Genomic DNA, 25939 nt, shown 5'->3' on the forward strand with positions numbered 1-25939 from the left:
AGACTTCGTTATTCAAACAACGGTTGAGTCCGAGGTGGATCTCAGCCTTTTTTGTACGACCCCTGGGACCTCGCAGCCTCGTTCCCGAACGGGATCGGTTGCCCCAGCAACAGTCGCTCCCCCGCCCCCCGCCCCCCTCCTAAGCCCCCGGCTTGAAGCTGCACACAAGGATTTGGCTAAAGGCTGTGTAAAACGTTAGGGTCCCGGCTTAGCTCCCCTCGACCCCCGCCACACGCGGGTGGGAGAAATCAGAACCGAGCCAGCGGGCCCTTCGGCCCAGCACCGGGATCTCGCCCCGCCCCCGCCTCAACTCGGGCCACTTGGTAACAAACACTTCCACTTCCTGAGCCTCTTTCTTCTCCCGCCGCCGAGCGCCGCGCGGAGCGCAGGGTCCCGCCCCTGCGCGTTCTCATTGGCCAGCGTCGTTCACCCGGCCCGAGCGCCCCCTGCCTGTGGTCCCTGATTGGCTCAGGGTGCTCCACACCCTCGGCGCGGCCCCGCCCCCTAGGAAAAGGGGTCGGGGCGGGAGCTGGGAAGCTCAGACGCCGCGCGGGCGGGGATTGGTCCGTTCGCTTGTAGTGCAGCTCCCCGAGGTGCGCGGCGGCCTTTCGCGGACCACCTGCTCGCTCCGCCGGCGCGGGGAGTCCTCGCGGCGCTCCCTCCAGCTTCCTCGTCCGCGGGGAAAGGGCTGGGTCGTCCCGTCTCCGGCCCCCGACAGGACCCCGCGTCGAACCGCTGAGCCGTCGCAGGGCGAGATGAGCGCGGACGCGGCGGCCGGGGCGCCCCTGCCCCGGCTCTGCTGCCTGGAGAAGGGTCCGAACGGCTACGGCTTCCACCTGCACGGGGAGAAGGGCAAGGTGGGCCAGTTCATCCGGCTGGTGGAGCCCGGCTCGCCGGCCGAGAAGGCGGGGCTGCTGGCCGGCGACCGGCTGGTGGAGGTGAACGGCGAGAACGTGGAGAGGGAGACCCACCAGCAGGTGGTGAGCCGCATCCGCGCCTCGCTCAACGCCGTGCGTCTGCTGGTGGTCGACCTGGAGACGGACGAGCGGCTGCAGAAGCTGGGCGTCCAGATCCGGGAGGAGCTGCTCCGCGCCCAGGAAGGGCCCGGGCAGGCCGAGCCGCCGGCCGCCGTCGAGGCGAAGGGGGCTGGCGGCGAAAATGAGCCGCAGGCCGCCACGCCGGAACCCCGCGAGTCCGAGAAGAGCCACCCCGAGCGGGTAAGTGGGGGCCCGGGCCGGGCGGCGAGTCAGGAACGGGGCGAGGGGAGGGGGATCGGGGAGAGACCCAGGCGCCCGGACGCCCAGCCCCGCGCCCAGCCTGGTCTTTTTGGAAACTCGATCCTCGAGGGGAAGCTGCTTCCGCCCGCCTACCGGGCGCTCGGGCGGTTGCAGGCTTGGGGCTGCTTCCCACGACCCCCACCCCTTCCCCGCGCTGGGCTGGGACTCTGAGCTTTTCTTGCCACTTGTTCTTTGGCCTTTAGAAGTGAGAGGGAGGGCGGGCGGGCGGGCGGGCGGCCCAGTCCCCTCTTTCCTCTGCTCTGTTGGTGGTGGCTGCTCCCGTGTTTGGGGAAACCTCTAATCCCGCCCACCCCGGGGCCGGCTTTTCAGCCACCCGATTCCCAGCCTGCCCAGAGGTGCCAGCTTCCTCCGTGGCCCCAGTGGGTGGTAACTGGAGCTGGGATGAAGCAAGTGGGACCCGCGGAGCCCGGGCGCTGGGAGGGGGAGGGGGGAAGGGGTGGCAGGCAGGGCTGTCTCCGCGCCTCCCCTCCAGCCCTGGTATGTGTATCATTAACTTCAGCGGCTGGACTTCATCCTCCTCTTGCAGTCCGGTGTGACTTCTAAGAAAAGAGAGGAAGCCCCACCAACCTGGGCGCTGTGGGGTGGAGTTCGGGGAGGAGGTGCAGAGGTCTCCGGCGGCTCTGCCTCCTAGGATTTATGATCCTCAGGAATGTGAGGAGTAAGCGCTAGCTGGTATCTGAGCGCGGGAGGGAGGATCTTGGAGGAGAAAGATGGCTGGGGAGGGAGGAGAGGGAGTGGTCGGTGGCCCTGGGCCCTGCAGGGGCCAGCCAGCAGGAAGGGGGTCCTGCCCAGGCAGCCGCCTCACTCCAGTCCCCGGACAGCAGGAAGTCTGGTTGCTTTTACCCATGTTTAGAGTTTCCCAAAAAACGATCCCAGTCTGGGTCAGCTGCAGGATGAGCAGTGGCAACACTGGAGTTGTACTCAGGCTCTGTCCCCAGAGTCTGAAGGGGGAGGCCTCAGGGTGCCGACTGGGGGGGGGGGGGAGCAGGGCGTGGGCCCATTTGGTGGCTCTCCACCTGGTAGGCATGTGGCTCAGGTGTTCCTGGCGCTAGCAGGAGCCTCCCCTGGTCAGAGTAAGGGCACAGTTCAGCCTAAAGGTAGAAGGTGGAGCCAGAGAGGACCAACTGATCAGTGGAAGTAACGGAAGTGAGGTCACTCGGAGCCCTCTCCAGCGGAGTGGAGTGCCAGGAATGCCAGGGCCACCAGGCTCCCACTTCCTGCCATTACCGAGCAGGCACTGGCAAGGGTGGGGCAGGGGCCAGAGCACCCCAGCCAGGGGTCAACACCAGGGAGTTGGAGCCCATGACCTCTGGTCCCAGGCAGAAATCCATTCTGCTGAGTGCATCGATTTGCCATTCCATTATTTTCTGGACTTTGGCACTCCCACAAGTAACCCGCCACCCCTCACCCCCCACACCCGAAGTTGCATCAGGTCAAGCTCCTCCCACTACCCATTTGGTTTTGCTGCTGCGTGTGGGAGGGCCCCGGGGAGGACCTAGCACATGCCTCCCCTCCTCCCCCGGGCCATCTGAAAGGCAGCAGCCTTGGCTTCCTGCTCTCTGGGTGAGCACAGAACCCCAGTCCCCCCGGCGGTTTATGTGTACCGAGTTAGGGAGGAGAACCAGCCTCCGGTCCTGGGGACACCGTCACCAGGCCTCTTGGGGTTTCAGGTCAACAAGCAAATCAGAACTTCCCTGAGCCTTGGTTCTCCCATCTGTAAAATGGGGGCCTTGGATTACAGTGACACCTGTCCTCTAAAATTCTACACATAACAGGAAGTACTCGCGCCCCTGTGGGATGCTGAATGGAGCTCCTTTAGGCCCAGGCATTGGAATCCGAGCGCTATGTAGCCACTGCCTGTAGCCTTGGGCACAGCCAGCCAGCACTCCTACGTCCTCCAGTGGGAAATTCCCATGAAATCTGGTGGACTTGAAGGTGACCCGCCCTGTCACCGCAAAAATGTTAATAAACATCGTAAATTATTTTCCCTAAAAGGCCTCTCCGTGGGGCTGTTCGGTCTCTCCATTATCCTCACACGTGGAAAAGCTGTTACTTGGAAAGGGGCCTGGGCGGCAGGGGACATCTGGTGGGGAAGACCAGCCTGGGGCGGGAATGCTACGGGCAGAGGGTGCGGGGGCCTGTCGCGCTGTGTGGAAGGAGGTGGAGGTGTGCCTCTGGCTCTGCCCCCCTTTGTGGTGGCTTTCCCCGCCTCCACCCACAGGGATGGGACCTAACCCCCTGGAGCTTGGCGCCTGGCACAGGGACTCACAGCGGCGAACGGGCAGGCCTAAGCCAGCGCCACTGTACTGGCGGGGCCACCTCAGCCTCCCTAAGCCTCCATTTCCTCTTGTGTAAGTTGGGGGCGACAGCAGCAGCCTCGAAGGGTTGTTGGGGATTACTCAAGGGTGTCTGTTAAGCTCAATGCCTGGCACCAAGTGGGCGGTAAACGTTGGTTGTTGGTATATGAATTAATAAATATTCCACAGCAATTGTTGCCCCATCCATGGGGCAACTAGCCCTGGATCAGCCTCCCTCGTTAGGCAAGTGCAGCTGCAGCCACACCTGGCACGAAGTATGTGCTCAACGAAGGGTGTCGCTCCTATTGAATAATCACGTTCCACAGCCTGTCACAACCTGGCAGCCTCTCCCCCCACCTCCCCGCTGTCCACCCAACCACACCAAGGGTCCAAACTCCCCGCTAGCACATCGTGCTGGCTTGGCCTTTGAGCCTTCACACCTGGTCCCCTTCAGCCCCTTCTCCGCGCGGCACACTCTCCAAGGCCACTCGCTTCCCCAGGAGCCTCTCCTCACCTCCTCCCACTCCCTGTCCTTCCGCTATTGCTCTGGACAGACGTGCAGGATTTGAATTCTCTGTTTATGATCGCTGTCACGGCGTGGCGAGTCCCCAGGGCCACACCTGCCCTTATTTGTGTTTATGTCCCCGGCATTGTGCCTTGCACAGAGTAGGGAGCGGCTCAATCAAATTTTGTGAATTAGTGAATAAATGCGTAACAGCCACCAGCGACCTTTGTCCTAAGCCATCTCGTTCCAGTACACCTGGGCCTGTTTACGCCTCAAAGCCTCAAACACGCCCAGAGATCGGAATTCCAGAAGAAGCTACCCACTCCTTTTTCTTGCCTTCTAGCAGCTTCCATTTTAAAATTAGAAAACCGGAAAGCTTGGGCTTTGGGGTCAGTCCTGCCAGCCCGCTGGCTCTGGGCCCCTCATTGTCCATTGTTCCCTGTGAGCCTCAGCTTCTACGCCTCTGAGATGGGACGCCAGCACCCAGGGTTGCTGAGAGGGTTCAGTGGTGGGGTGTGGGGTGGTTTCCACCAGACCTGACCCTGACCCCCGGGGCAAAGATGGTGCAGGCACCCCAGCCAACAAGGTGGGTGGGCAGGCACAAGTATCGGGCAGCCTAGCAGCCCCTTCCCCATTTCTGGGGGGACGGAACCGGGTTTGAGCTCAGGATGTTTGGATGTGGAATGGACAGGGTGTGTGACCATTTTGTGTGTTGGGTCCTCCTGCTAGGCCATGCTTTGGGGGCTCTCTCTCCCCTAGGATAGCCCCTGGCTCTTACTTTCAGGGGTGTGTCTTGGAACCCAGCTTGCTCTGACTCCAGTGTCTACCTGCATACCCATTTGGCCACACATTTGGATTGTGCTTGGTGGCGTTCTCTCCAGCTGGTCTGCCCATCACAGTGGCACAGATTCATGCTGCTTGGACCCTCTCCCTGCAAGGGTCCAGGTAGCTGAGCCCTTTGGGCCAGAACTCCCAGGTGCTCCTGTCCCCCGCAGTGTCCTTCAAGCACTGGATGGAACACCTCCGCCCACAAAGGGCAGACTCCTTGGACCCATCCATCCCTTCCCCTGAGATGGGCTGGGTGGGGAACTGGTGACTAAGTCTCTACCTTCACCCTCGGGTCCTGAGAATCCACCCTCGCTATCTCTGGGCGGTCCTGAGTACAAAGGGCTTCCCTGGAGGCTGATCTTGACTATTGGCCTTGGCCTCCCTTAGACCCCTAGGCAATGTTTAGGTTCCTGCCCTAGAAAAAGACAAATGCTACGGTCCAGGTTCAAGGTGCTGCTCTCTGCTGTGCAATTGAGCTCCCATCTCTCCGTGTTATAAGGTCATGGGTGGGGATCTGGGAATGTTTGGGGCTGACAGCCAAATGGGTGAGGACCTAAGCAGGCCATTGCCACAGCCACTGGCTACGTGTGGCTCCTGGTACATGAAATGTGCCAGTCCACACTGAGAGGTGCTGTAAGCGTAAATGCCAGATTTTAAAGACCTGGTACAGATAACAAGATGTAAAATAGCCCATGGATAGTCTTTTAAATGGATTACCTGTTGAAATGATAATATTTTGGATGTGTTGTGTTAAATAAGATAATACAACTCGTTTCTCTTGTTTCTTTTTACTTTTTAATGTAGCCAATAGAAAATTTTTAAATTCCCTGTGCTAAAAAACAAAATTCAACCAAGTAAATTTGAAGGTCAAATTGGCTTTATTCGGTGATTCATGGGGTCGTGAATACAATATAATTGTATACAGGTGACGTATTACACAAATAATACTGATATAACCTGAAACTGATATAATTTTATTAACCAATGTAACCCCCAAAAATTCAACTAATAAAACGACGCGTGAGTTGGGCAGCATCCCAATAGCAACTGGACGGCTCACTGAGGGTTGGACAAAACGGAGGAATTTTATAGGAAGAGGATGCGGCCAAGGAACTATTGGCAAAGGAAAAGAAAGGGCGATTTGGGGCCTGATATCTGTGCTTTGGGAAGGCTTCTAATCCTGCAGATTGCCTCTTCTCTCTATGGGGAGAGGGCCCAGGGGACGGGTTACCTTACTGGTGTTTGTCCAGAAAATTCCAGACTGACTGATTATTTTTCTTGGAGAGGTTGAATCCGCAGTTAGACCAGGTAGTGAGTCGAGGTGTGGTGTCGTGGGTTATTAGCATGAGTGATGCCATATTGGGCCTGTGGAATGGTTTCTTCTTTAACGCCTAGATGACTGGCGTTATATTCCTATTGGATAATGCTGGTCTGGATCTGCGTTTGGAGCCTGCTCTCTTTAAACCTGAGTTTCTTCATCTGTGAAATGAGGGCAATAATACCTTCCTTGCAGGGTTATAATTGAGTTTTAACAAGAAAATACACATAAAGTCCTAGTGCCGTGATAGGCGCATAGCAAGTGCTCAGTAAACAGTATTTCAGTAGAGCTCCAGTGTCACAAGCTCCCGGAAGGTTCTTACAAGTAACCTCGTGAGACAGGCCACAGGAGTTAAATCCAGCGGCTTCTCTGGGGGAGGAGGAGGAGGGATCAGGGGGGCTGAAGTGGAGTGCCTGCTGGGCTGCGGGCATTGGGTGGCCAGCCTGGAAGGTGGCCAGCCAGGCAGCAGCCCACGTACCAGCCTGCTCCATCCCAGCCTTGCCCAGCCCTGGGGAGACCTGAGCCAGCCTCTCCCTCAGATGGGTCGCTGGACAGCAGTGGGAGGAAAGAGCCGGAGGGGGATCTGGCTCAGGGCCCCTACTGGTGGCTGTTGGAGAAGTGGCCGCCACTTAAGCTTATGTCTCCCTCCTCGATCCCACCCTGCTGGGCTCCAGAAAAGTGTCTCTCCACTGAGAAACAGCAGGAAGTTCAGGGTCAAGGGCTAGAAGCAGCTCGCTTTTTGCGAATGGAGGTGTCTAACATTCCTTAGACGGGAGGTCCTGTGGGGTGAAGTGGAGCCACTTCAGGGCATGAGTCAGTGGCAGCCAAGCCTCTACCTCCCCCGGGGTGAGGAGAGGATCCATGAGCCTAGAGCTGTGGACACTGGCCAGTAGTCTGGGTCCTGGTCACTTCCCGGCCTGCCGTAAGGACAGTGCCCGCATGCTCCCCGTCACGCGTCACCCCAGGCAGGGCCAGCTCTCCAACCTGGCTTCCTTGAGAGCACTGAGCTGCTCCCTGAGCAGCCAGGGTTCCTTAGCCCAGCATTCCCTCTGCCTGCCCACCAGGACAGCCAGGCCCTTCCCCTGCCCTGTTGGCTGGGGCTCGTTTCTCTGTGGGAGGCAGCTGGGCACCATTCTTAGGTGCATAAACAGGAGCCCTGGGCTGGGTGGGGCTGGGGCGGGGGTGGGGGGATGGGCAGCCCTGGGAGGTGAGGGTCACCTCTATTGTTCCCCCTAGCCACCTGGTAGTCTCCCCTCCTGCAGCCCGCCCCTTGCAGGAAGCTGCCTGGCTGTTCTATATGGGCTCTTCACCATGGCACCGGCCAGGGAGGGGCCAGGCCCAGCGGGGCGTTGGCCCCCCAGCCATCCTCCCCTGGGCCTGATCCCCAGAGACAGTCACTGGGATTAGGGTATCGACTTTCCCCGGCTTTCCAGGTGGCTGCTGGTGGTGCCTATTGAATTCCGTGCCCGCCATCCGCTCCCTGGGCTGCGGGGGTGGAGGTGACTGGGCGGCCACTTGGGGTGGGGCTGGGCTTCCTGGGAGAGAGGAGGCAGGCCTGGGACAGAATTTGGAGCAGCCCGAGAACCTGGTGGCGCCATGAGTCTGGAGGCAGGTCTCCTAGCAGGGTCTTTTCCAGAAAGTGGATCTGGCATTTTCTGGAAGTGACTCAGACTCATGCCGCCCCAGCCCGTTTGCACTGCCCACTGGCCACCATTGCCTCACGTTCCTTCCTCTCGCTTGCGGATCTCTGCCAGTCTCCTCACTGAGCAGATCCTGATTTTTACTTCTGAGCTGTGCTCCCTGAGGCTCTGAACACCCTGAGACCATGTTTCCCTTGTAGTGACCCCCAGCCCGGCTCTGCGCCCCTCAAGCACCAGCACAAGGCTCCCCCTGAGCCCCTGGGGCCACACCGCAGGCCGGGGATGGCTTGGACTTGCCATTTCCCCCTCTCCCCAGGCCCTGCCCAGCTCTAACCCAGGACCCACGGTGGCCAAGCTCTGGGCAGCTGGCCCCTCCCATCTTCTCTTCTCAGGACTGGGCCAGCCCCACGACCCCCAGGGAGGCTGCCCCCAGGGACTCCTGTCAGCACCAGCCTCCACCCAGGATGGGCTGGGCTGACTCAGCAGCTGGCGCTGACACCTCCTGGAGACAGCGGGGAGGGGAGGGGGGCGGGGAGAAACAAGCTGGTCTCTGGGAGGAATGCAAGCCTGCAGCTGGCCCTGGGAAGGAAGGAGCCTCTGGGGACCTGGGAAGGCGGGTGCAGGATGGGGCTCTGTGGGTGTCCAACACTTCAGAAGGGGTTTCCTGTCCGCCTGCCCAGAGAGCAATGAGCCCCTCTGGCTGGGTCCCTTATTTCTTCCATCCTCGAGGCTCAGTGCGGCCTCCAGCTTTAAGGACAGGTCACCAGCAAGGCTCAGTAAGGGGAGCCCGAGACACAGAGCCCCGGGCAGCAGTGCAGCCGTGCCAACCTGGAGAGCACCCACGCTGCCCCCTTCCCCGCCCAGGCCCAGCCCAGGCTGCTCACTGTCCCTGTCATCGCCTATCCCAAGCTCAGGCTTAGCTCTGGCTGCAAGAACCTTTCGCGCACCCGGAAGGAAGGCTGTGGTTTCATCAGCTCCCAGGCCCCTCCCCGCAGAGGCTGCAGGCACCTCGGGGAGAGGACTCCAGTGCTTGTGACCCTGCTGAGGCCCCAGCTCCGGGGTGGGGGCTGGGGGGGCGGTGCGCACCTCCCAGTCTGAACTTGGGTCTTCAGGTACCAGCCCACAGATGGTGGGAGGAACATGGGCTCCAAGTCAGAGACAGGCTTGGGGTTCGGGCTCCTCCCCTGTAACGCCGTGTGTGACGTCAGGCAGTGGGCATGGCATCTCGAGTCTCAGTTTCCCCATCTTGAAGCTGGGGGTGACCAGCCTGGGCCAGGTTGCTCTGGGAAGGCTCTTTGGAGTGAGGGCAGGTGGGGAGAGGCAGACATGGGAGCTGCCCCTCCCTCCCCACGTTCTCAGGGCCGTGGTGGAGCTGAGCCTGGCTGGGCCGAAAGCTGAGCCTGCCCAGGTGGCGGCAGCTGGTCAGACCTGTTCTGCTCACCTCGCCTGGGGGAGGGCGGCCGACAGCTTTGCGGAGGGATTAGCTTGAGGGGAGAAGAGTTTGTCTTACACCCGGAACGGGAACGAGATCCCAGATCCCAGAGGGCTGTGCTGGCCGGATAAGCAGGCATCAGCTGGGCATGCTGGTGGGGCCCTGCCACGAGGAATGGGAAGGAATGAGAACTCAGAGAAAGGGGGGCCTGGGCCTCTAGCCCAGATTAGGGTACCCGCAGGCCCAACTGTCAGCCCTCCTTCCTGTCTTGGCCTGTTCACACCCCCCACCAACATCCTGAAGCACAGAAAGATCCGCCCCAGCACTTAACGGAGGCAAAGTCACCCTGAGAGTGAGGGGTGGGGACTGATGGTGCTGCCTCCTGGGCCGGCAGTAGGGACAGGTGGCCTGTGAACCCTCCTCACCTCCACTCCCAGCTGCGACTGGGGTTTCAGAGCAACCTGGACCCACCCCCGAGCCCCAGAATCTCACTTCTCACTTTCATTTGACTATTTGTGAGTGTTCACAACAGTGGGAAAGTACTCCGCTCAGGGACTGTACGCTTGTGGGGTGTCCGCTTGTATGTTAAGAGCCTCAGGAAACTGGGGCTCTGAGAAGGAAATCGCTGCCCCAGGTCACACAGTGGGGCAGCTGGAACCTGGGCCAGGGCCTTGACTTCAACCATTGCTCGTGGCCTGGTGTCCAGGGGTGACCCAGAGCTCATAGGCTGGCTGCTGTCCCCTGCTCCAGGCCTGGGAGTAGGGGGAGAGGGACCCCAAGTCAGCCCTGGTGCTCAGTGTCCTGCCCACTCACACCTGATTCCCTGCATCATGTACACGCCTTCTGGGCTGCAGCCGCGAGCTCAGCTGCCTAAGGCGGCCCGAGGATGGCGGGATGGTCCCAGCTGGGTGTCTGTGTGCTCCTTGGGGACCAGCAGGATCTCTGAGCTTCTGCTATTCTCTGCTAGACCGGTCTTGGCTCCACCGGTGGGGTTCTTGTCCTGTCCAGGACCCCCGACTGTGCATCCCCCTGGTCTGTGGTCATTGGCCACTCGGCTTGGCGGGGGAGAGACAGGAGCCTGCGTGAGGAACGGCTTTACTGTAAACACGCTGCCCAGCTTTCAGTAAACACCAGGCCTGCCTCCCTCTGCAGACAGGAGCCTGGATGGGGAAGGGGCCCTGAATAGCAGGGCTGGGCTGAAGGAACCCCTTGTGGCTGCGGCCGTGGCCTGGCCAGGGCCACCTGCGAAGGCACAGGCAGATCTCTTGCACTGAAACGGCTCTCACATCTTATACAGAGGCCAGGGTTCCCCACCCCATGTCAGGTACCCACCTGTCACCCCCCAGGAGGGCCAGCTGAGCCGTTGGTAGGAGGGACAAGGTATCAATCAAAATTATTAACCATAGAATGTCAAAAGGGGAGGGACTTGAGCTACTCTGTCCCCACTTCTCATTTGCAGAACAGGAAACTGAGGCTTGGAGAGGAGCCTTGTTGCCCAGGGTCACCCAGGCATTTTGCTGCAACACGGGGTCTCCACGCAGTGTTGGGAGCCCCGGCCAGCGTTCTCCCCGGTGCAGTGGGATCTCAGCAGATTTGCCTGTTATCAGATCTTCCTGGTGGGAGCTGGCGCCGGGCACAGGCAGGGAGAGTGGGGCCCAGGACACTGGAACGACACGGACTGTGCTTTGTCCCCACAGCGTGAGCTTCGGCCTCGGCTCTGCGCCATGAAGAGGGGTCCCAATGGCTACGGCTTCAACCTGCACAGCGACAAGACCAAGCCAGGCCAGTTCATCCGGTCAGTGGACCCAGACTCCCCCGCCGAGGCCTCGGGGCTCCAGGCCCAGGACCGTATCGTGGAGGTAATGCCTCTCGCCTTCTCCCCAGGCTCCTCCCCACAGAGACAGCCAGCTCCTGGGGCAGCCATCACACCAGCAGCTCCTTGGTTAGCCCCTGATGCGTAGATGCCGGCGGGAGGGATGGTGGGCCGGCAGGAGGGAAGGAAAGATGGTGGGTAGGCAAAGGACTGGTTTCCTCCCTGCCTCCCCTGGGAGCCTCTTCACTGAGCAGACACACTTGGCAGTTCATGATTCACCCATCGATCCAGGTCGACATCCCGGGCCACCCCCAGAGCTTCCTGCGTCCTTCACACCAGGCGCAGGGATGGAGTGCGAGGGTGAAGTCCTCTCCCAAGTGAGGCTGTTGGGCAGAGAGGAAATGCGACCCAAGGCCTTGGGCAGGTCCCAGAATCTCAGTCTCCGAACCTTAGAGGTTCTCATTTTACACTGAGCAAGCCAGGGCCGGGGCGGGAGGCCGAGGCAGGTCCACAGGGAAGCTGGGGCCCACCCAGGCTCCAGGCCTTGCCCGTCCGTCTTCCCAGCTGTTTGCTTAGTCTCCCCCGGATATTTTCCTTGGCTTTTCCCATGTGTCCTGCCTCCCATCTGACTATCAAGTGGGAGGACCCCTTGCCTCGTTCAGGACTCTGGGCAAGGGGGGCTCCGTGTCCCTGGATTGCCAACTGGCTGAGGACGAAGAGGACCACTTGTGCCTCCTCGCCCGACGCCCCCAGAACCGAGACCTGTGCTGGTAACCACGCCCCGCCCACAGGTGAACGGCGTCTGCATGGAGGGCAAGCAGCACGGGGATGTGGTGTCTGCCATCAAGGCTGGCGGCGAGGAGACCAAGCTGCTGGTGGTGGACAAGGAGACCGATGAGTTCTTCAAGAAATGCAAAGTGATCCCGTCTCACGAGCACCTGCATGGTAAGCTGGGCGGGGTGGCTGGAGGCCCCCAAGGCAGGGATGTTGGCCAGAGTTCTGGGCGTGACTGGGTCCCAGGTGAGGGCTGACAGCTTCCTGCTGCGATGCTCCCTCCCTCTCCTTCCGGGGAGGCCAAGGGGTGTGGGTGGGGAGGGAGGGGGGCCAAGCTAGTATCAGCAGGAAGCAGGGATGGGCCTTGGGTTTCTGAGGACGGCATGTGACAGGTAAGCGGGCACAAGGGATGGTGAGGTGGGCCAGAGCGGAGCACTAAAGGAAACCCAGCCCCTCACCCCCACCACGTTCTCAGGGCAGGGCTATGCCAGGAAAGGGTTAACTCTGGGGCTGCCGCCTGGTCAGATCAGAGTCCAGTGACAGGGGCCCAGTGCCTCCCCTCCCTTCTCTCAGGTTGTCTTGGAAACCCAGGCTTGCTGGCTGGAGAGAGCAGTGGGTCCCCCCTTGGTCCCTGGGCCCCTGTCTTCCCCACCCCCCACGGTCACCCTGCCAAGCCTGGCACGGCCCCTTGATGGAGCCCAAGCTAAGTGGGGGCAGGGAGGAGTTAAGCAGCAATCTGCTCCCTGGTCTGCATTTTCTCCCTGGGAAGATGGCTGGGGGTGGGGGTGGGGGGGGGGGGGCGGGTCAGGGATAGAACCTCTTTGGTCTTTGCAATGGGCGGCCCCTCCCTGAAGGTGTCAGGGTTCTGTTTGTAAGGGGGGTTCCACATGAAGGACATGACATAGGCTTGGATCCCTGGCTGGAGGGGCCGACTGGGAAGGCCCCATCCTATCAAGCTCAATCTAGGGTGCTAGGGGTGCTAGAGTTGGGGGTTAGTTGGAAATCCCTAGCAGACTCTGCATGGGAGGGGGGATGCCACCTCCCCCTGTCTCAGTGAGGGGAAACTGAGGCCCAGAGAAGCCCCAGCCTGGCTCTTGGGGACATGGCCTGAAGGAGACACAGCAGAGGTCTGGGTTCCTCCCAGCTCCTCAGATTCCTTCCCGGCCTCCTCCAGCACCTTCTCCCCTCAGCGCTAGGGCACCAGCCCGCACCTCCCTCCCTCCCTGCCTGGCTGGGGGGGGGGGGGGGGGGCTGAGAACAGGGTGACTGCAGCCCTGCCCAGAGGACCTGCACTGGCAGAGGCCCTGGGACAGGTCTCCCCATTGTCCCTCCTGGTCTCTCCAGAATGATGTCACCTCCCCACTCAGCCTGGGGGCAGCGGGAGTGAGCGTCCCCATGTCCTAACAGTCCCCTGCCGGCCACTGTGGGAAGGCCGAGGGTGTTGGAAGGGAGGAAAGGTGAGAGGCAGGTATGCCTGGCCACCCAGACTGGGGTCTAGGGTCGGGGGGAGAGGACATACCCAACGTTAAGCTAAGTTCAGAAGAAATCCACCCAGGCTGACTAGTCCCCAGAGATGGAGCAGCTCCCCTTGCAGCCACGTGGGGCCTCTGGCCAGATGAGCCCAGTGAGGGTGACCCCAGGCAGCGTCCTCTCCCTCTGACCCCTCCGGCCACCTCCCTGTTCCCACTGGCTGGGACACTGCCCTGAGCCCTCCTGTCCTCTCTCCACACTGGCCAGTAGGCTGCGGCAGGGGCAGCTGGGTGTGGTTCTAGTTCCGTCTCCTAGGAAGCCTTTGGAACATTCAGATTCCCGGGCCTCTTCAGCCCCACTGGACCAGAGGTGCCAGGGCCCAGGAATCTGTGCTCCTAACCCGTTTCCCTGGTGATTCTTAGACGGGCGGCCGGCCCTCTCAGCCCCATCCGGGACAGGGCTTGGCTCAAGCAGCTGATGCTCCATCAGGGGCTCGTGCGATTGGGTTAGTAGGCAGCGACCAGCACACTCTCTCAGGAAAGCGAGTAGAAACCGTCCATGAGCTTTGTGAGGCCGCGAGGGAAGGCGGGGTGCGGTCAGAGCAGGTTGTGCTATGAAGCTTGTTACACTCACGCACAGTGTGTGTGCCGGGCCATCAGAGTGGCAGCCGCGCTTACAGTGGGGTGCAGCCAAGACACTGACTAGGGAACGAGATCTCTCCCAGCCCCACACCTCTCCCTCCTCCACGCTCCACCCGCCCGCGTGCCCAGAGCTTCTGGGCTCACCTCTGCTTTTTCTCTTCATTAGGTCCCTTGCCTGAGCCCTTTACCAATGGGGAGATCCAGAAGGTAAAGGTGAACCCCTAACTGCTTCTCTGGCTCCTAGTCTGGGGGCTGCGGGAGGAGGGTGGAAGGGGGTGTGGTTGGGAGGACAGCCAGCTGGCCCCGGCGGAAACTCATTTCCGAGCTACTCCCTCCTGAGTCCACACTATATACCTACCGGTGTGCCCTCGACCCCTGCCTGGGACCAAGGAGAGACCTGGCACGCCCCTCTGCACCCCGCCATCCTGGTAACAAGCCCCGCCTCCAAGTCCCCCACACAGAAGAGGCCATTCTTCCCCCCAAGAACAGAGCAGCAGTGTCTGGCCGCCTGCTGCCCGGCTACTTCCAGTCTGGGTTGGAAGAACAAAGCCCCTCGCCCCTCCTTCTTCCAGGCAGAAGGGAAGGGAAGGCAGTGGAGGCCAGAGCTGAGATGGCAGGGCCCGGCGCCAGCCCGGCCCCAGGAACCCAGGCAGGGGCTGAGCGCCAAGCTGAAGGCCTGGCCAAGGCCTTCACTCTGGGGTAGACTGACCATGGAGCGAGGCTCTCTGCACGGTCTGCTCAGTCTCCCCTGCCAAGGCCTCCTGTTGGGGGACACAGCAGGGGGCGTCCCCGACCACCTGTCACTCCATTTGGGGTGCAGAATCTCATGCACCTTACTCCTCACTCCTAAGCCCTTTTTAGCTGCTTTAGGGTTAGTTTTAAGATTCCTGGGTCAAGTCCAAGTAACTAGGTGGCAACAGGAGATTCAGGGAACATCACAGGGGTTTCCCACGCCAAGTCGGCCCCCAGTGTCCCCACGCCCCAGGAACCTCTCCTTGGTCACTGGCCCAAAAGGCAAGGCCGTCCTGAAGGCCTCACTGGGAGGACTGGGAATGGGCAGTTCAGCTCATCCCCAAAGGGTCCTCCCAGCCTGCACCCAGGCTCCCCTCAGGTCCTGGGAGGAATGTAACAATGGCAGTCCCCTGAGGGCCGCGGGCAGGCTCAGGCCGTGGGCTCGGGTAGATGGCAAGGGCCCAAGTGGAGGTTCTCAGACAAGGCACCTGTCTTCCCTGGAATCTCCCTCTCCTGCTCGGGACTTCCCCAACCCACTCCCCGCCAACCCATACCTGTCCTCTCTCTGCCAGGAGAACAGTTATGAAACCCTGGCCGAGGTGGCCTCCGAGAACCCCAGGCCAGCCCTGGCACGGTCCACCTCCAGTGATACCAGCGAGGAGGTAGGCCGGCGGGTGGGCAGGGGTGGCACTGGGTTAGTGGCACCCCGTTCGCAGGCCACACTCGTGCCTGGCACACCAGCCTGCCTCGGGGTCACATGCTGAGCCACGTTCTGTTCTTGTGACCTGGCTTCCCTGGGCACTGCCCCAAGGAGCTACCTCCAAGGCTGAGGACCAGGACGCCTCGCCCGGCACTGACTCCCGCTCTGCCTCCCCCTGCTCTTTCAGCTGAACTCCCAAGACAGCCCCAAGAAGCAGGACTCCGCAGCACCCTCATCTACCTCCTCCTCCGACCCCATCCCAGACTTCAACATCTCCCTGGCCGTGGCCAAAGAGAGGGCCCACCAGAAGCGCAGCAACAAACGGGCCCCGCAGATGGACTGGAGCAAGAAAAACGAACTCTTCAGCAATCTCTGAGCGCCTCCTCGCACCACCCAGCAAGCGGGAAGGGCTGGGCCCGCACCCCACCCAACCCCCCCCTCCTCCCCACTGACCCCTGAATGGCAAACAAATCAGCACCAGCAGCCCCCTCTTGGCAAATGTGATTCTTCTAGAGAACTGTTGATTGATCAAGGACCGGGATTGCAGCGGCCACAGCATTTCAAGCGCTGTGGGTTGAGTATCTTATTTTTGTTCGTTGGATTTTTTTTTTTTTTTTTTTTGAGTTCAGAGTAGAGGGATTTTTGTCTCCTGATTAACATGATTTTCCAGGTTGCTGCATGCAAGACATAGCGGCCTCAGCCTTAGACTTTCTTGTTTCTGCTCCCACCACAGAAACCCTGGCAGGTGGGGGAGGGTCTGGCCACTCCCTGGCCAGCCCTGAGCCAGGCACCACCATTGTAAGGAAACTCCACCAGAAATTCAACTGGTTTCTCCAAACCTCCTCAGCCTCTGTCTTCCTTTAGAACTCTGTCCTCCCGGCCTCGAGGTGGCAAACCTGTGTTCCCAGGGTGGCCTCTGGCTGGGAGCGGAGGGCACCCCAGGCCTGGGAGCGGGAGGGCCCTGGGCCTGTCTATAACTGTCCGCTGGCCCCACCCACCAGTTCCAGGTGCTTCCCCTGGTGGTCAGCTTGCACAGGCATGTTTGTACCAGGAACTAGGGGCCCAGAGCACATGCTGAGGACCGAGCCTTCCTGAGTCCAGGAGCTTTGGGGTGTGAACCCGCTGGGGCCTGACTGGGAAAGTGAAAGCTTGCCTTTCATCCTCCCGCCCTCAGCCCATGGGGTGCAGGATTCCCAGGAGTGGCCTCAGCTGGCGCCAAATAGCTCTTATCTGGCCCTGGCCCGGGTTGGAGGGCAGTTCCCAGGCCTAGGCGAAAACAAACGGCCACCCCGGGCCCCAGGATATGCCAAGTGGCAGGTGGGTGCGCGGACTTGCCAAGGGCGAAGTGCCCTGTTCCTCCACAGGAGACCCAGGTCCTTTACGTCCCTGGCTCTGGCAGCCTCGTCCTGGAGGTCTGCCAGGTGGCCTGAGAGCTGAGGCTGCCGGTCCAGGAGCTTCCAGGGCAGGTGCTCAGAGAAGGAAGGGAGTTGGCCCCAGGCAACTCTCCACCCAACCAGGAAACCTCCGAAGCCAGGCTCCTGGGACTGAGGAGAACAGGGAGACCGTGAACCAGGGAGGGGGCCTGTGGAGAGAAGAGCTAGTCACTCTCTGGCCACTTGGCCTCTTGTTTGGGTTTAGGGCCAAAATCCTTTCACACCCATCGCCCCAGGCCCTGCTCAGCTGGCCTGGCCTGCCCCCACTCCACCCTCGCTCTACGCTTTGACCCCTGATGGAGACTCCACAGGTGAGCAGGCCCAAGGACTTCCCCACTAGGTCACCTACTGGGTGGGGAACCCTAGGGACCTTTGACTAGTTGAGCGGAAGACAGGTGGCTCACAGGGAACTAGTGAAGTGGGGCTGGAGGCCTGGTATAAAGGGGGCCCCAGCAAGTGGAGTTTCTATCTTGGTTTCAGGCGTGTTTTAGATTCTATTTTTACAGGATCAAGGGGACTGGGAGGCCTCAGCGTTAGTTCGGGCTCTGCTGTCAAAGCTCAGGCCTTAGGCAAGTCGCCCGAACTCACCTGGGGCTGTTTCTTACCCTTGAAAATGCCCAGGTGCCCTCCAGAGTCTCTTCCACGACTGTTTGGAAACCTGACTGGCTTTCCTTGATGCCACTGCAGATGATGACAGGGAGGGCCTGAGCAGTTAGAAGTCAATGGGCGTCCTCCCTGCTCTGAGGTGGCCAGACCTGGCCCAGCTCTGCTAAGTACAGGTTGCCAGGCATCCATGCCATCCCGAACCGGTACCTCTGGCGCCCCCTTGTGGCCTTGACAGGTGCAGCAGCTCCCGGAGGTGGAGGGATGGAGTGGAGGGCAGGACACAGGAGGCCTCAAACTCAGCAGAGGGGTGCTGTCCAGCCACAGGAGCTGGATCCAAAAGTAATTTACTCAAAACTGGCTCCAAAGAAGAAAGGGGGAGCAAGGATTTTCGCCCACTGTCCAAGCCTCCTGTCCAACAGGGCCACCCTCATTTGTTTCCTAACCTCTCAGGGCCACACCCAGCCAGCCTGTTTCCATAGGATGACAGGACTGAGCTGTCCTGTTGCTCCCACGCTGGACGGGACAAGCTGCAGGTGGCCTCCTGGCAGCTCACCTCCACACAGGCTACGGGCAGTGAGGAACGGAAAGCTGGCTGTGCAGTGCACTTTACTAGAGCCAGGGCCTCAGCCCGAGTGGCACCGCTGGCCTTCCAGGAAAAGGGAAGTCCGGCCTGTTCACCAGCTTCCCCCCCCCCTCCCCCCCCCCCCCCCCGCCGTCTCCAGCTCTGCCTCTACTGATGGATTCATGCCGCCCACCCCAGGTTCTCAGAGTCTAAGTCAGGTTTGGCTGGGAGGAGGGGCTCCCTGGAGTCGCTTGGCCCCACTGTCAGCCTGGGGGAGGCCAAGGCAAAGTCCTGCCCCGCGTGTGAAGGCCCTGAAAGGAGAGCCCAGCCTGGAGAGGGTGGGCCCGGTCCGTTCACTTCCTGGTGCAGGGCTCTCGGCCGGGCTCCTAGGACCCATCTCTATAGGGCTTCTCTTCCACGTGGCTGGTCTGCTCCAGAAGCCACTGCTGCTCCGGCTCACTCATCGTCAGTCTGAGCGTCACCTCCTGGAAGACGCTGCTCACGGCCACCTAGGACAGCCAGAGATCGGGGCTGGCTAAGCTGCAGCCACAGGTGCTAGCACCAGCGGGCCCCACCACCCAGAGCCAGGCTCCACCTCCGGACAGCCAGAGATCGGGGCTGGCTGGCTAAGCTGCAGCCACAGGTGCTAGCACCAGCGGGCCCCACCACCCAGAGCCAGGCTCCACCTCCGGCCAGCCAGAGATCAGGGCTGGCTAAGCTGCAGCCACAGGTGCTAGCACCAGCGGGCCCCACCACCCAGAGCCAGGCTTAACCTCCGGCCAGCCTCATCCTTACCTGCTCAAAGTGAAGTTTCTGGAACATCCGGATGCTCGGTTCATTTCCTTGCCCAATTTTAGCCTCAAACTTGGTCAGACCTAGCTTGGTCACTCCTCCCAGAGGAGATGAGAAAGGGACAAGCTGCAGGAGGAAGGTCCCTCCAACACCCGCCGCCCCACCCGCCCCCGCCCCGTCCCAGTGTGCAGTGTAGGCACCTGTCTCCCGTCTTCCCCACTGCCCCGCCTGCACCCTCAGACCTGAAGAAGGCTCACTCCCAACCTGCGCTCCCCTCACCTGGGGCCTGGCCAGCTCTCCCCACACTGTCTGCTCTGACTTCCTTACCATAGGACATCATCATGAGCGCGGCCTCGGTGCCAAAGCCCTTGCCCCTGCAGCTGGGCTCTAGGAGAAAACGACAATCATGGACACCATGTGCCAGGCTCCCGGGCAGGCACAACACATGCGATCTCACTTAATCCTCACAATTCTACCAAGTCTGTAAATATAATTACCATTCTGCAGATGAGGGACAGAGGCACCCAGAAGGGAAATGACTAGCCCAAGGTCTCGGTGTGGAGACACCCAGCAACCTGACCCCAAAAGCTGACTCTTTAACTTCAACATGCTGCCTTATGAGGAGTCGCACAGCCTCTTAGGAGAAGGCTAAGGACCAAGAAGGACACAGAAACTGGAGGGGCTCCTCCCACAGCCTGGGAAGATGCTCCAGGGAAGATCAACTATTTTAGAGGATCCCCCAGACCACCCCCAAAATAGGGCAGAGTGAAGTTCGAAGACCCTAAATCCAAAGGCTGAGTTCACACCCACGCATAAGACAGGAACAGAGTGACCCGCAGGCTAACAGGGTGCCAAGTGGCAGTCTGCCCCAGCCAGGTGCTGGGCTCCCCAATGCCAGAGCCTCCCATTGAGCCCCTGGAGGTCCCTATGCAGCCTCGGCCGCCTTAAGGTTCAGCAGAGCCAAGGCCCACGAGGGAGGAAACGAACCTGCAATCATGACCTCGATCTCCCCCAAGGAGGGGTCCCCTAGATCTGTGAGGAAGAGGTTCACATCCCCCGCCATGCAGCTCTCTTCGGTGGTGCCTGGCTGGGCCAGCCACTTCGCTGCGTCCAGCACAATGAAGGTGCACTCTACGGAGGGAGGCCGCAGGGTTAACATCTACATGCCCAGTGAGGCCAGTCTTCCTACCCGAGCCAGAGCACTAGCAGCGTCCCCGAGTCTGGCAGGAGAAGGGGGGCCAGAGCTTCCTGCAGCTGATTAAAAGCCCTCAATCTGCCTCTTGCAGGAAATGATGGCCTTCTCCAAGCAGCAAGTGTATTTTCAGACTGCAGGGGGCTCAAAGAAGAGCAGGAACCACACTGGGCTTGCAGCTAAGGATGTGAGGGTCAGACCCTCAATTACAACCACAGCCCAAAATACTTCCTTTAAATCCTTCCAGCCGGGCCCAGGGAGTGGGGGAGAGGACAAAAGTGTCTGCCACAGGGACCAGCTTCAGCGGGCACCAGAGTGTGAGGGTTGTAAGCACCTCTCAGGCTTTTCATGGGTGTCTGTGCCTCAGAAGGGCTACAGCTGGGGAAGAATGGGAGGGACCCTGGAGGCTGCCTCTGGCGTCGGCCCCCCCACTGCCAGCCCAGCCCAGGGTCGCGCTCCTCACTGTCCGCATCTTCCCGCCAGCTGCGCTGCATCGCATACTCCTGCTCCAGGGTCAGCGGCTCGGAGGCTGTCAAACGCTGCAGCTCCTCTGATTTCATCCACTCGTGGTACCTGCAGTGTCAGAGGGGCGGCCTTCAGCAGGCAGGACTGATGCAGGGGCATTGGGCCTGACACTGAGATGAAGAAACAGGTGGTAGAAAGGAGAACCCCAGAGGGCTAACTCAAGGGCGCAGAGAAGACCCAAGAAAAGGGTTATAGTTGCTCCTAAGGCAGAGGGTCACAGGCACAAGACCTAGAGGCAGGCTAGACCCACAAGAGAACAGCAGGAGGGGTCCGTTCTGTCTGTCCAGTTTCCCATCCTGTCTCTGGGGTCAGTGTGGGGGAGTGGTATAAAGCCACAAACATTCCTCGAATTCCTGAGGGAAAGAATACGGCAAGCTGATGCTGCAAAGAAGGCTGGACAGAGCTCCACAAGGAAACCCGAAACACAAAACTACAAATAGAGACCACACCCCTACACCACCACCATTCCAGTCTACCAGACTTTGCCAACTACCCCCCAGAGTCCCACCCTGCAACTCAGCCCCCGCCTTTCAAAACAGGAGACATCAAACCACCCCTCACCCCCCAGCTCAGTTTATGACAAGCTGAAGTCTCCACGAACAGAAAATTCACTGGCACCAAAGGAATGTCGCTACTTTACAATCAGGTGAGAAGGCAATTTTTTTTCTTACATTTAGTGAACATTAACTAATTCCTTGCTGAGAGGCCAAAAGCTGAGAGAGTGAAAGGGAACAGCGGGGATGGGTGACTTCTTCCAGGGAAGTCAGAGTCCTCTGCTTCACTGTTCACTTTTTCCTGCACGTAATCACTTCTCACACCCATGCTTCTCCTCCGAGGAAAGAGCCTCTGACATTTGGGCTGTGCCTTGGAGAGCCGCCTTGCACCCATGTCAGGTGGCACGGTTACCTGGGCACATGCTCTGCGGTGTAGGGCACCAGCACCACCTTCTTCCCCAGGAGCGAGACGTTCTGGTTTAACCTCATGGTCGCAGCCTGAGGGTGGGGAGCGCACGGCCTTCAGGACCCTGAGTTTCCTCCCACGTAGGGTGGGAGCCCAGGCTCTCAACTCGCTAAATGCCTCCTGGGGCCGAGGTGTCAGGAGAGCCTTCCCTTCGAAAGACTGCAGAGAACAGGGGCCCTACACCCCTTGCGAGAAAGGCGGCCGGTTTGGCTACAGGTGGTGAGATATCCTTACTCGCGCCTTAAAGAGCCAAGACTGAGCTGCCATTCCGGCGGGTTCCTCCCGCCCCACCTCCCAGAACTTCGAAGTCTCCAACCCAAAGCTCCCACCGCTAGCCCAGTCCTGAGACCCCCGCCCCAGCCCGGCCCTTAAACCTCCTTCCCATCACCCTACTGGCCTCGGGCCTCCGCCTCCCACTTCCCACGCCAGGTCCCCAGGCCACGTCAGGGTAGGCGAGCTCACGTTCTCAGCCCCCTCCCGGATGTGCGGGGCTACAGGCTGCTCCCCGGTACCCTCACCCCGGACCCCAGCCGCCGGGGTCCCCGGGCGGCCAAGTTCACACCCACTTCCCTCCGACGAAGGCGTCCCTAGAAGAACCTGGGAGCCGCCTCTCGCCAACTAGCCCCGCTTCCCCACCCGGCCGCCGGGCGCCCCTCCCGCTCACGCTGGGCGCACACCCCGCCCACTTCCGCCACGCAGACGGCAGCCGCCGGGGCCCAATCCCGGTCCCGCCCCCACGAGGCGCCCAATCAGCGCGCCGCACCCCGCCCGAGGCGCGCGCCGGCCAGGTGGGCGCCCGGCGCCGGCGCATGCGCGCTGAGGGCGCTGGTGCGGGACAGCTGGCGCCGGCAGCTGCCAGGGGGCTGGAGGCGGCGGCCGCGGCGGCCCGGTGCGCGCCTCGCTGCAGGTAAGGGGCCGCGCGCGACGGTGGGTGGGCTGGGGCGGCGCAGGTTCCGGGTTCTGTCTGGAGGGAGGGAGAAGTCGGGGAAAGGTTCGGAACGGGGGCTCTTGAGAAGAGGGGGAGGCTTGAGCGTGGGGAGCCTTACGGCGGGGAGGGCAGAAAGCAGGTTAGGGGTTCAGGAAGTGGAGGCCCCATTAAAAAGGCGAGGCTTTGGGGGCAAGAAGTTGGGTTGGAGGGCGACCTGGGAAAGCCCCCGGCCCCTCGTCCTAGGCGGAGCGGCGGACAGTGACTTGGGCTGCCCTGTGCGGTAGTGAGCTCGCTGTCCCTGCATTCAACGGGGAGCAAGCGTCCCAGAGTGTGGCAAGGGGGCGCTTGTGGTGCCCGAGGCTTCGTGGCTTCCAAGGCCTCTTATATGACTCGGGGTCCGAGCGGCAAGGAAACTCCAGCCAGGTGGGCGTCATCCCGGGAGACCTCCCCCCGGCCGCCTTGTCACAGACGTGGACCCCATGAGCGTCTGTGATAAAGGACCGGGGCGCGGGGGGCGCCTGCAGACCTGCCGCCACCTCCGTCGAGGCCGGTCCGCACGCTGACGTCTGCTCTTTGCCTTAGGGAGCCGCAGCAGCCGCCGCCCCCGCGAGGAAGAACGCCCCGCCCCGCCGGCGCGCCCTCCCTCACTTGTGGAAATGGCGGGTGAAATCACGGAGACCGGGGAGCTCTATTCTCCCTACGTGAGTTTTACTTTTAGAACCTGTTTTGCCCACATGCGTTGCCCCTGGCTCCTGAGCAGCCCTCTGCTCGCAGTGGACTGGCCCGGCGCGAGCCCGTTCCCCCGCGTGCCTAGACCCTGGGGAGAGCCGGGTGGGGGACCTTCAGCAGCAGCAGCCCTGGTGGCTCAGTGTGATGAGACTCAGGTTTGTTCACTTTTTTAAAAATATATTTTCATTGATTTCATAGAGGGAGAGAGAAATAGAAACATCAGTGATGAGAATCATTGATTGGCATGCACGCCCCCTACTGGGGGTCAAGCCCATAACCCAGGCGTGTGCCCTTGATCAGAGTCAACCCAGGACCCTTCTGTCCGCAGGCTGCCGCTCTATCCATTGAGCCAAACCAGCAAAGGCAGGTTTGTTCACCTTTTACATGGTGATCAGAGAGCAGTCGAGAAAACTAAATTGACCTGCCAACTCTGTACCTCAGGGCCGCAACTCCCTCCACACTGTGCTGCCTGCCTTCAAATGGACAGTGATTGACAGCTGCTGCCTGGGTTTTGCTCAGGTCAGCAGTTTGAAATTCCTTGGGTTTTTAGCTGAATTTTAAGTTGCACAACTTTTGCAGCCTTGGATGGCGTAAGAGGCAGAGGAAGCACGCAGACGCTTCAGTTGCAGTTTGGTGGAGTCTGTGATTAGAACAACTGGAATGATTGATTTCTCCCTCTTGGGATTGTGTTACCCCCAACCCCCCCCCCCCACACACACACACACACACACTCACACTCAGTTTATCTCCTTGGTGTGACATAAGATTGGCCATGTTTACATCATGGAGTGCTCTTGCCTGGATAAGTAGCTGGAGGGAGGGAATAATCAAAGGACTGACTCACGTTGCTTCCAGGTATCCAGGGAAAGCAGCACCGTCTTAAGCAGCAAGAGTCCTCTTTCTAGAACTTACCTAGCCTCTAACAGCCGCCCTGCTTTGCACTGACCTTCCCGGCCCGGGATGCCTGCCCTGTTCCCGTTAGCGTCCCAGCCTCTCCAGCTGTGGTGTGATGGCCGAGGAGGGGCCTCTGAGAACAGCTGGAAAGGCCTCCACAGCAGGGCCCTCCCGCTGGGCACGGGCCATCCGTGTGCAGCACGGAAGGAGCCTTCTTTACGTCAGCAACGTGCAGGAGGGGTGGGGGGGTCTTTCTTGAACTTGGGATGAACTGAATCGCGTCCCTCTCATCTGAGCAATTGTGTCACAGCACACATCCTCCTTTTGGCACCAGCAGAGTAAGGTCCACAGTGTCCATCAAAGTCCCTGGGGTTCCTGCTGCTGCTCAGAACATCAGAGCTTAGAGCTGACTCGTTTCTGCAACTGAGTCTGAGGAAGGAAAAAAACTTTGATATGCTCACTTTTCTTGTGCCTCCAGCTGAACTGTAATCATTTCACGTATCAGCATGTGCCCACAGGCAACAGGGCAGTGAACCCTAAACGCCTTGGTGGGTTCTGCTTTTTTTAAAGAACATGTTTTTATTAATTTTCGAGAAAGAGGAAGGGAGAGGCATAAATGGAAACATCGACGAGAGAGAAACATACATCCAGTGGTTGCCTCCTGCATGTCCCCTCCTGGGGATCGAACCCACAACCTGGGCGTGTGCCCTGACCAGGAATCAACAGGTGGCCTCTTGGTGCATGGAATGACACTCAACCACTGAGCAACACTGGCCAGGCTGCTTTTTTCTTTTTTCTTTTTTTTTTTTTTTGCTTTTTTCTATTTTTTATCCTTCATTTCCTATGTGTTTGGGGGTTTTTGAGGGCCTACTCTGGGCACTTGCCATCAACAACTGCATATATTCTCTTCTCCTGCCGGTAGGGAGAGAGGGCCTATGTTGAAGATGAGGTGGCATTACCAGGACTTAGTGGTCAGGGTCTGAGGAGCGAGCATGCCTTCTTGCTGAGGTCTCCTTCACCCCATCATCCTGGGAGAACAGTTCTTGATCCCCTGTGAGAGCAAAATCTTGGCTCAGTGGATAACGAACCTTACAGAAGGGTGTAGGGGACAAGGCTCCAACCACCTGGACCACACCGGCCAGGGCAAGGGTTGCTTCTTATAAAAGTGATAGACAGAGAACAAAGCTCCAGGGAGATCAAATGTTAGGTCATCGACGGGGCCTGGTCTGTTAGTGCCCAGAAACCCTGCAAAATGTTGACCCCCCCGTCACGGGCACCAGGGCCCCACGCCGTTCCACTGCCTGGCTGTGCTTCGGCCCGACCTGCCTCGGAGCCCCTCGGCCGTACCTCCCTCCCCACCTCAGGCCTTTACCTGGAGGCTCTTCCCTGGCCCGGTGCCTGGGCGGCTCCCTCTCATCCTTCAGGTCCTGGCTTGAGTGTCACCACGAGCCCTTCCTGAGTGTCCTGTAGTTAGAGTGTTCCCATGATCCTTTGTCACGGGGCCCTGCGCCCTGCTTCTTTCCTTCAGGACACTCCTGCGAGGCGCTCATCACCGTTCCCCTGTTGCCTCTCCCCCCACGTGAGGTCAAGGCCCTGTCTGTCGTCCTCAGTGTCCTCCCCAGCTCCCAGCACAGAGCCAGGCCCATGGGAGGCTCTGGGAAGGTGCTGACTAGACGAGTGAATGAGCAGAGCTGAGCTAGCTGAGGGGCTCGTTCCCGCACTGGGACACACCAGCCTCAGCGCGATGGAAGTCAGCCAACAAAAGGACAAATTAGTGTGTCGTGGACACCCAGAGTCCCTTGTGAAAAGCCAGCTCTGGGAACTTCCTGTTGGGAAGGCCAGGTGGGCTGTGTGTCCTATTTCTCACCCG

At 60.2% G+C, this 25939-nt stretch overlaps 3 protein-coding genes across 7 annotated transcripts in view; 2 read left to right on the forward strand and 1 right to left on the reverse strand.

Moving 5' to 3' along the window:
- Window positions 1–547: 547 nt before the first annotated feature.
- NHERF1 (NHERF family PDZ scaffold protein 1) lies at window positions 548–16618 on the forward strand. 2 transcript variants are annotated; one of them, XM_081109505.1, is made up of 6 exons: window positions 548–1217; window positions 11016–11177; window positions 11923–12076; window positions 14183–14229; window positions 15321–15410; window positions 15636–16618. In XM_081109505.1, exons 1-6 carry the CDS (start codon window positions 756–758, stop codon window positions 15822–15824), a joined length of 1104 nt encoding a protein of 367 aa, XP_080965631.1. In that variant the 5' UTR covers window positions 548–755; the 3' UTR covers window positions 15825–16618. The 2 variants fall into 2 exon arrangements, with proteins under 2 accessions (XP_080965631.1, XP_080965632.1); XM_081109506.1 differs by having other exon boundaries at window positions 14183–14223.
- A 1172-nt stretch (window positions 16619–17790) lies between these two features.
- NAT9 (N-acetyltransferase 9) lies at window positions 17791–22193 on the reverse strand. Of its 4 annotated transcripts, none has more exons than XM_081109509.1 (7): window positions 22155–22193; window positions 21465–21550; window positions 20497–20606; window positions 19829–19972; window positions 19169–19228; window positions 18845–18939; window positions 17791–18558 (listed from the first exon to the last, which is right to left on the reverse strand). In XM_081109509.1, exons 2-7 carry the CDS (start codon window positions 21539–21541, stop codon window positions 18436–18438), a joined length of 609 nt encoding a protein of 202 aa, XP_080965635.1. In that variant the 5' UTR covers window positions 21542–21550; window positions 22155–22193; the 3' UTR covers window positions 17791–18435. The 4 variants fall into 4 exon arrangements, with proteins under 4 accessions (XP_080965635.1, XP_080965634.1, XP_080965633.1 ...); XM_081109508.1 differs by having other exon boundaries at window positions 22085–22185; XM_081109507.1 differs by having other exon boundaries at window positions 21981–22163.
- A 158-nt stretch (window positions 22194–22351) lies between these two features.
- TMEM104 (transmembrane protein 104) overlaps window positions 22352–25939 on the forward strand; it is a 40111-nt gene continuing 36523 nt past the window's right edge. The window contains exons 1-2 of the mRNA XM_081109511.1: window positions 22352–22425; window positions 23029–23147. Coding sequence (XP_080965637.1) covers window positions 23103–23147 — 45 coding nt within the window. The 5' untranslated portion in view covers window positions 22352–22425; window positions 23029–23102. The remainder of the gene's footprint in view (window positions 22426–23028; window positions 23148–25939) is intronic.

This window comes from Myotis nattereri (genome assembly GCF_964212035.1).
Source record: "Myotis nattereri genome assembly, chromosome: 16".
NCBI lineage: Eukaryota > Metazoa > Chordata > Mammalia > Chiroptera > Vespertilionidae > Myotis > Myotis nattereri.

Coding starts and splice junctions, on each gene's coding strand:
- NHERF1 (XM_081109505.1), top strand. CDS start 756: ATGAGCGCGGACGCGGCGGCCGGGGCGCCCCTGCCCCGGCTCTGCTGC. Junction 11,178..11,922: donor CCCAGGACCGTATCGTGGAG/GTAATGCCTCTC, acceptor CCCCGCCCACAG/GTGAACGGCGTCTGCATGGA. Junction 14,230..15,320: donor GGGAGATCCAGAAGGTAAAG/GTGAACCCCTAA, acceptor TCTCTCTGCCAG/GAGAACAGTTATGAAACCCT.
- NAT9 (XM_081109509.1), bottom strand. CDS start 21,541: ATGAGGTTAAACCAGAACGTCTCGCTCCTGGGGAAGAAGGTGGTGCTG. Junction 19,229..19,828: donor GATCGAGGTCATGATTGCAG/GTTCGTTTCCTC, acceptor GTTTTCTCCTAG/AGCCCAGCTGCAGGGGCAAG. Junction 18,559..18,844: donor AGAAACTTCACTTTGAGCAG/GTAAGGATGAGG, acceptor TGGCTGTCCTAG/GTGGCCGTGAGCAGCGTCTT.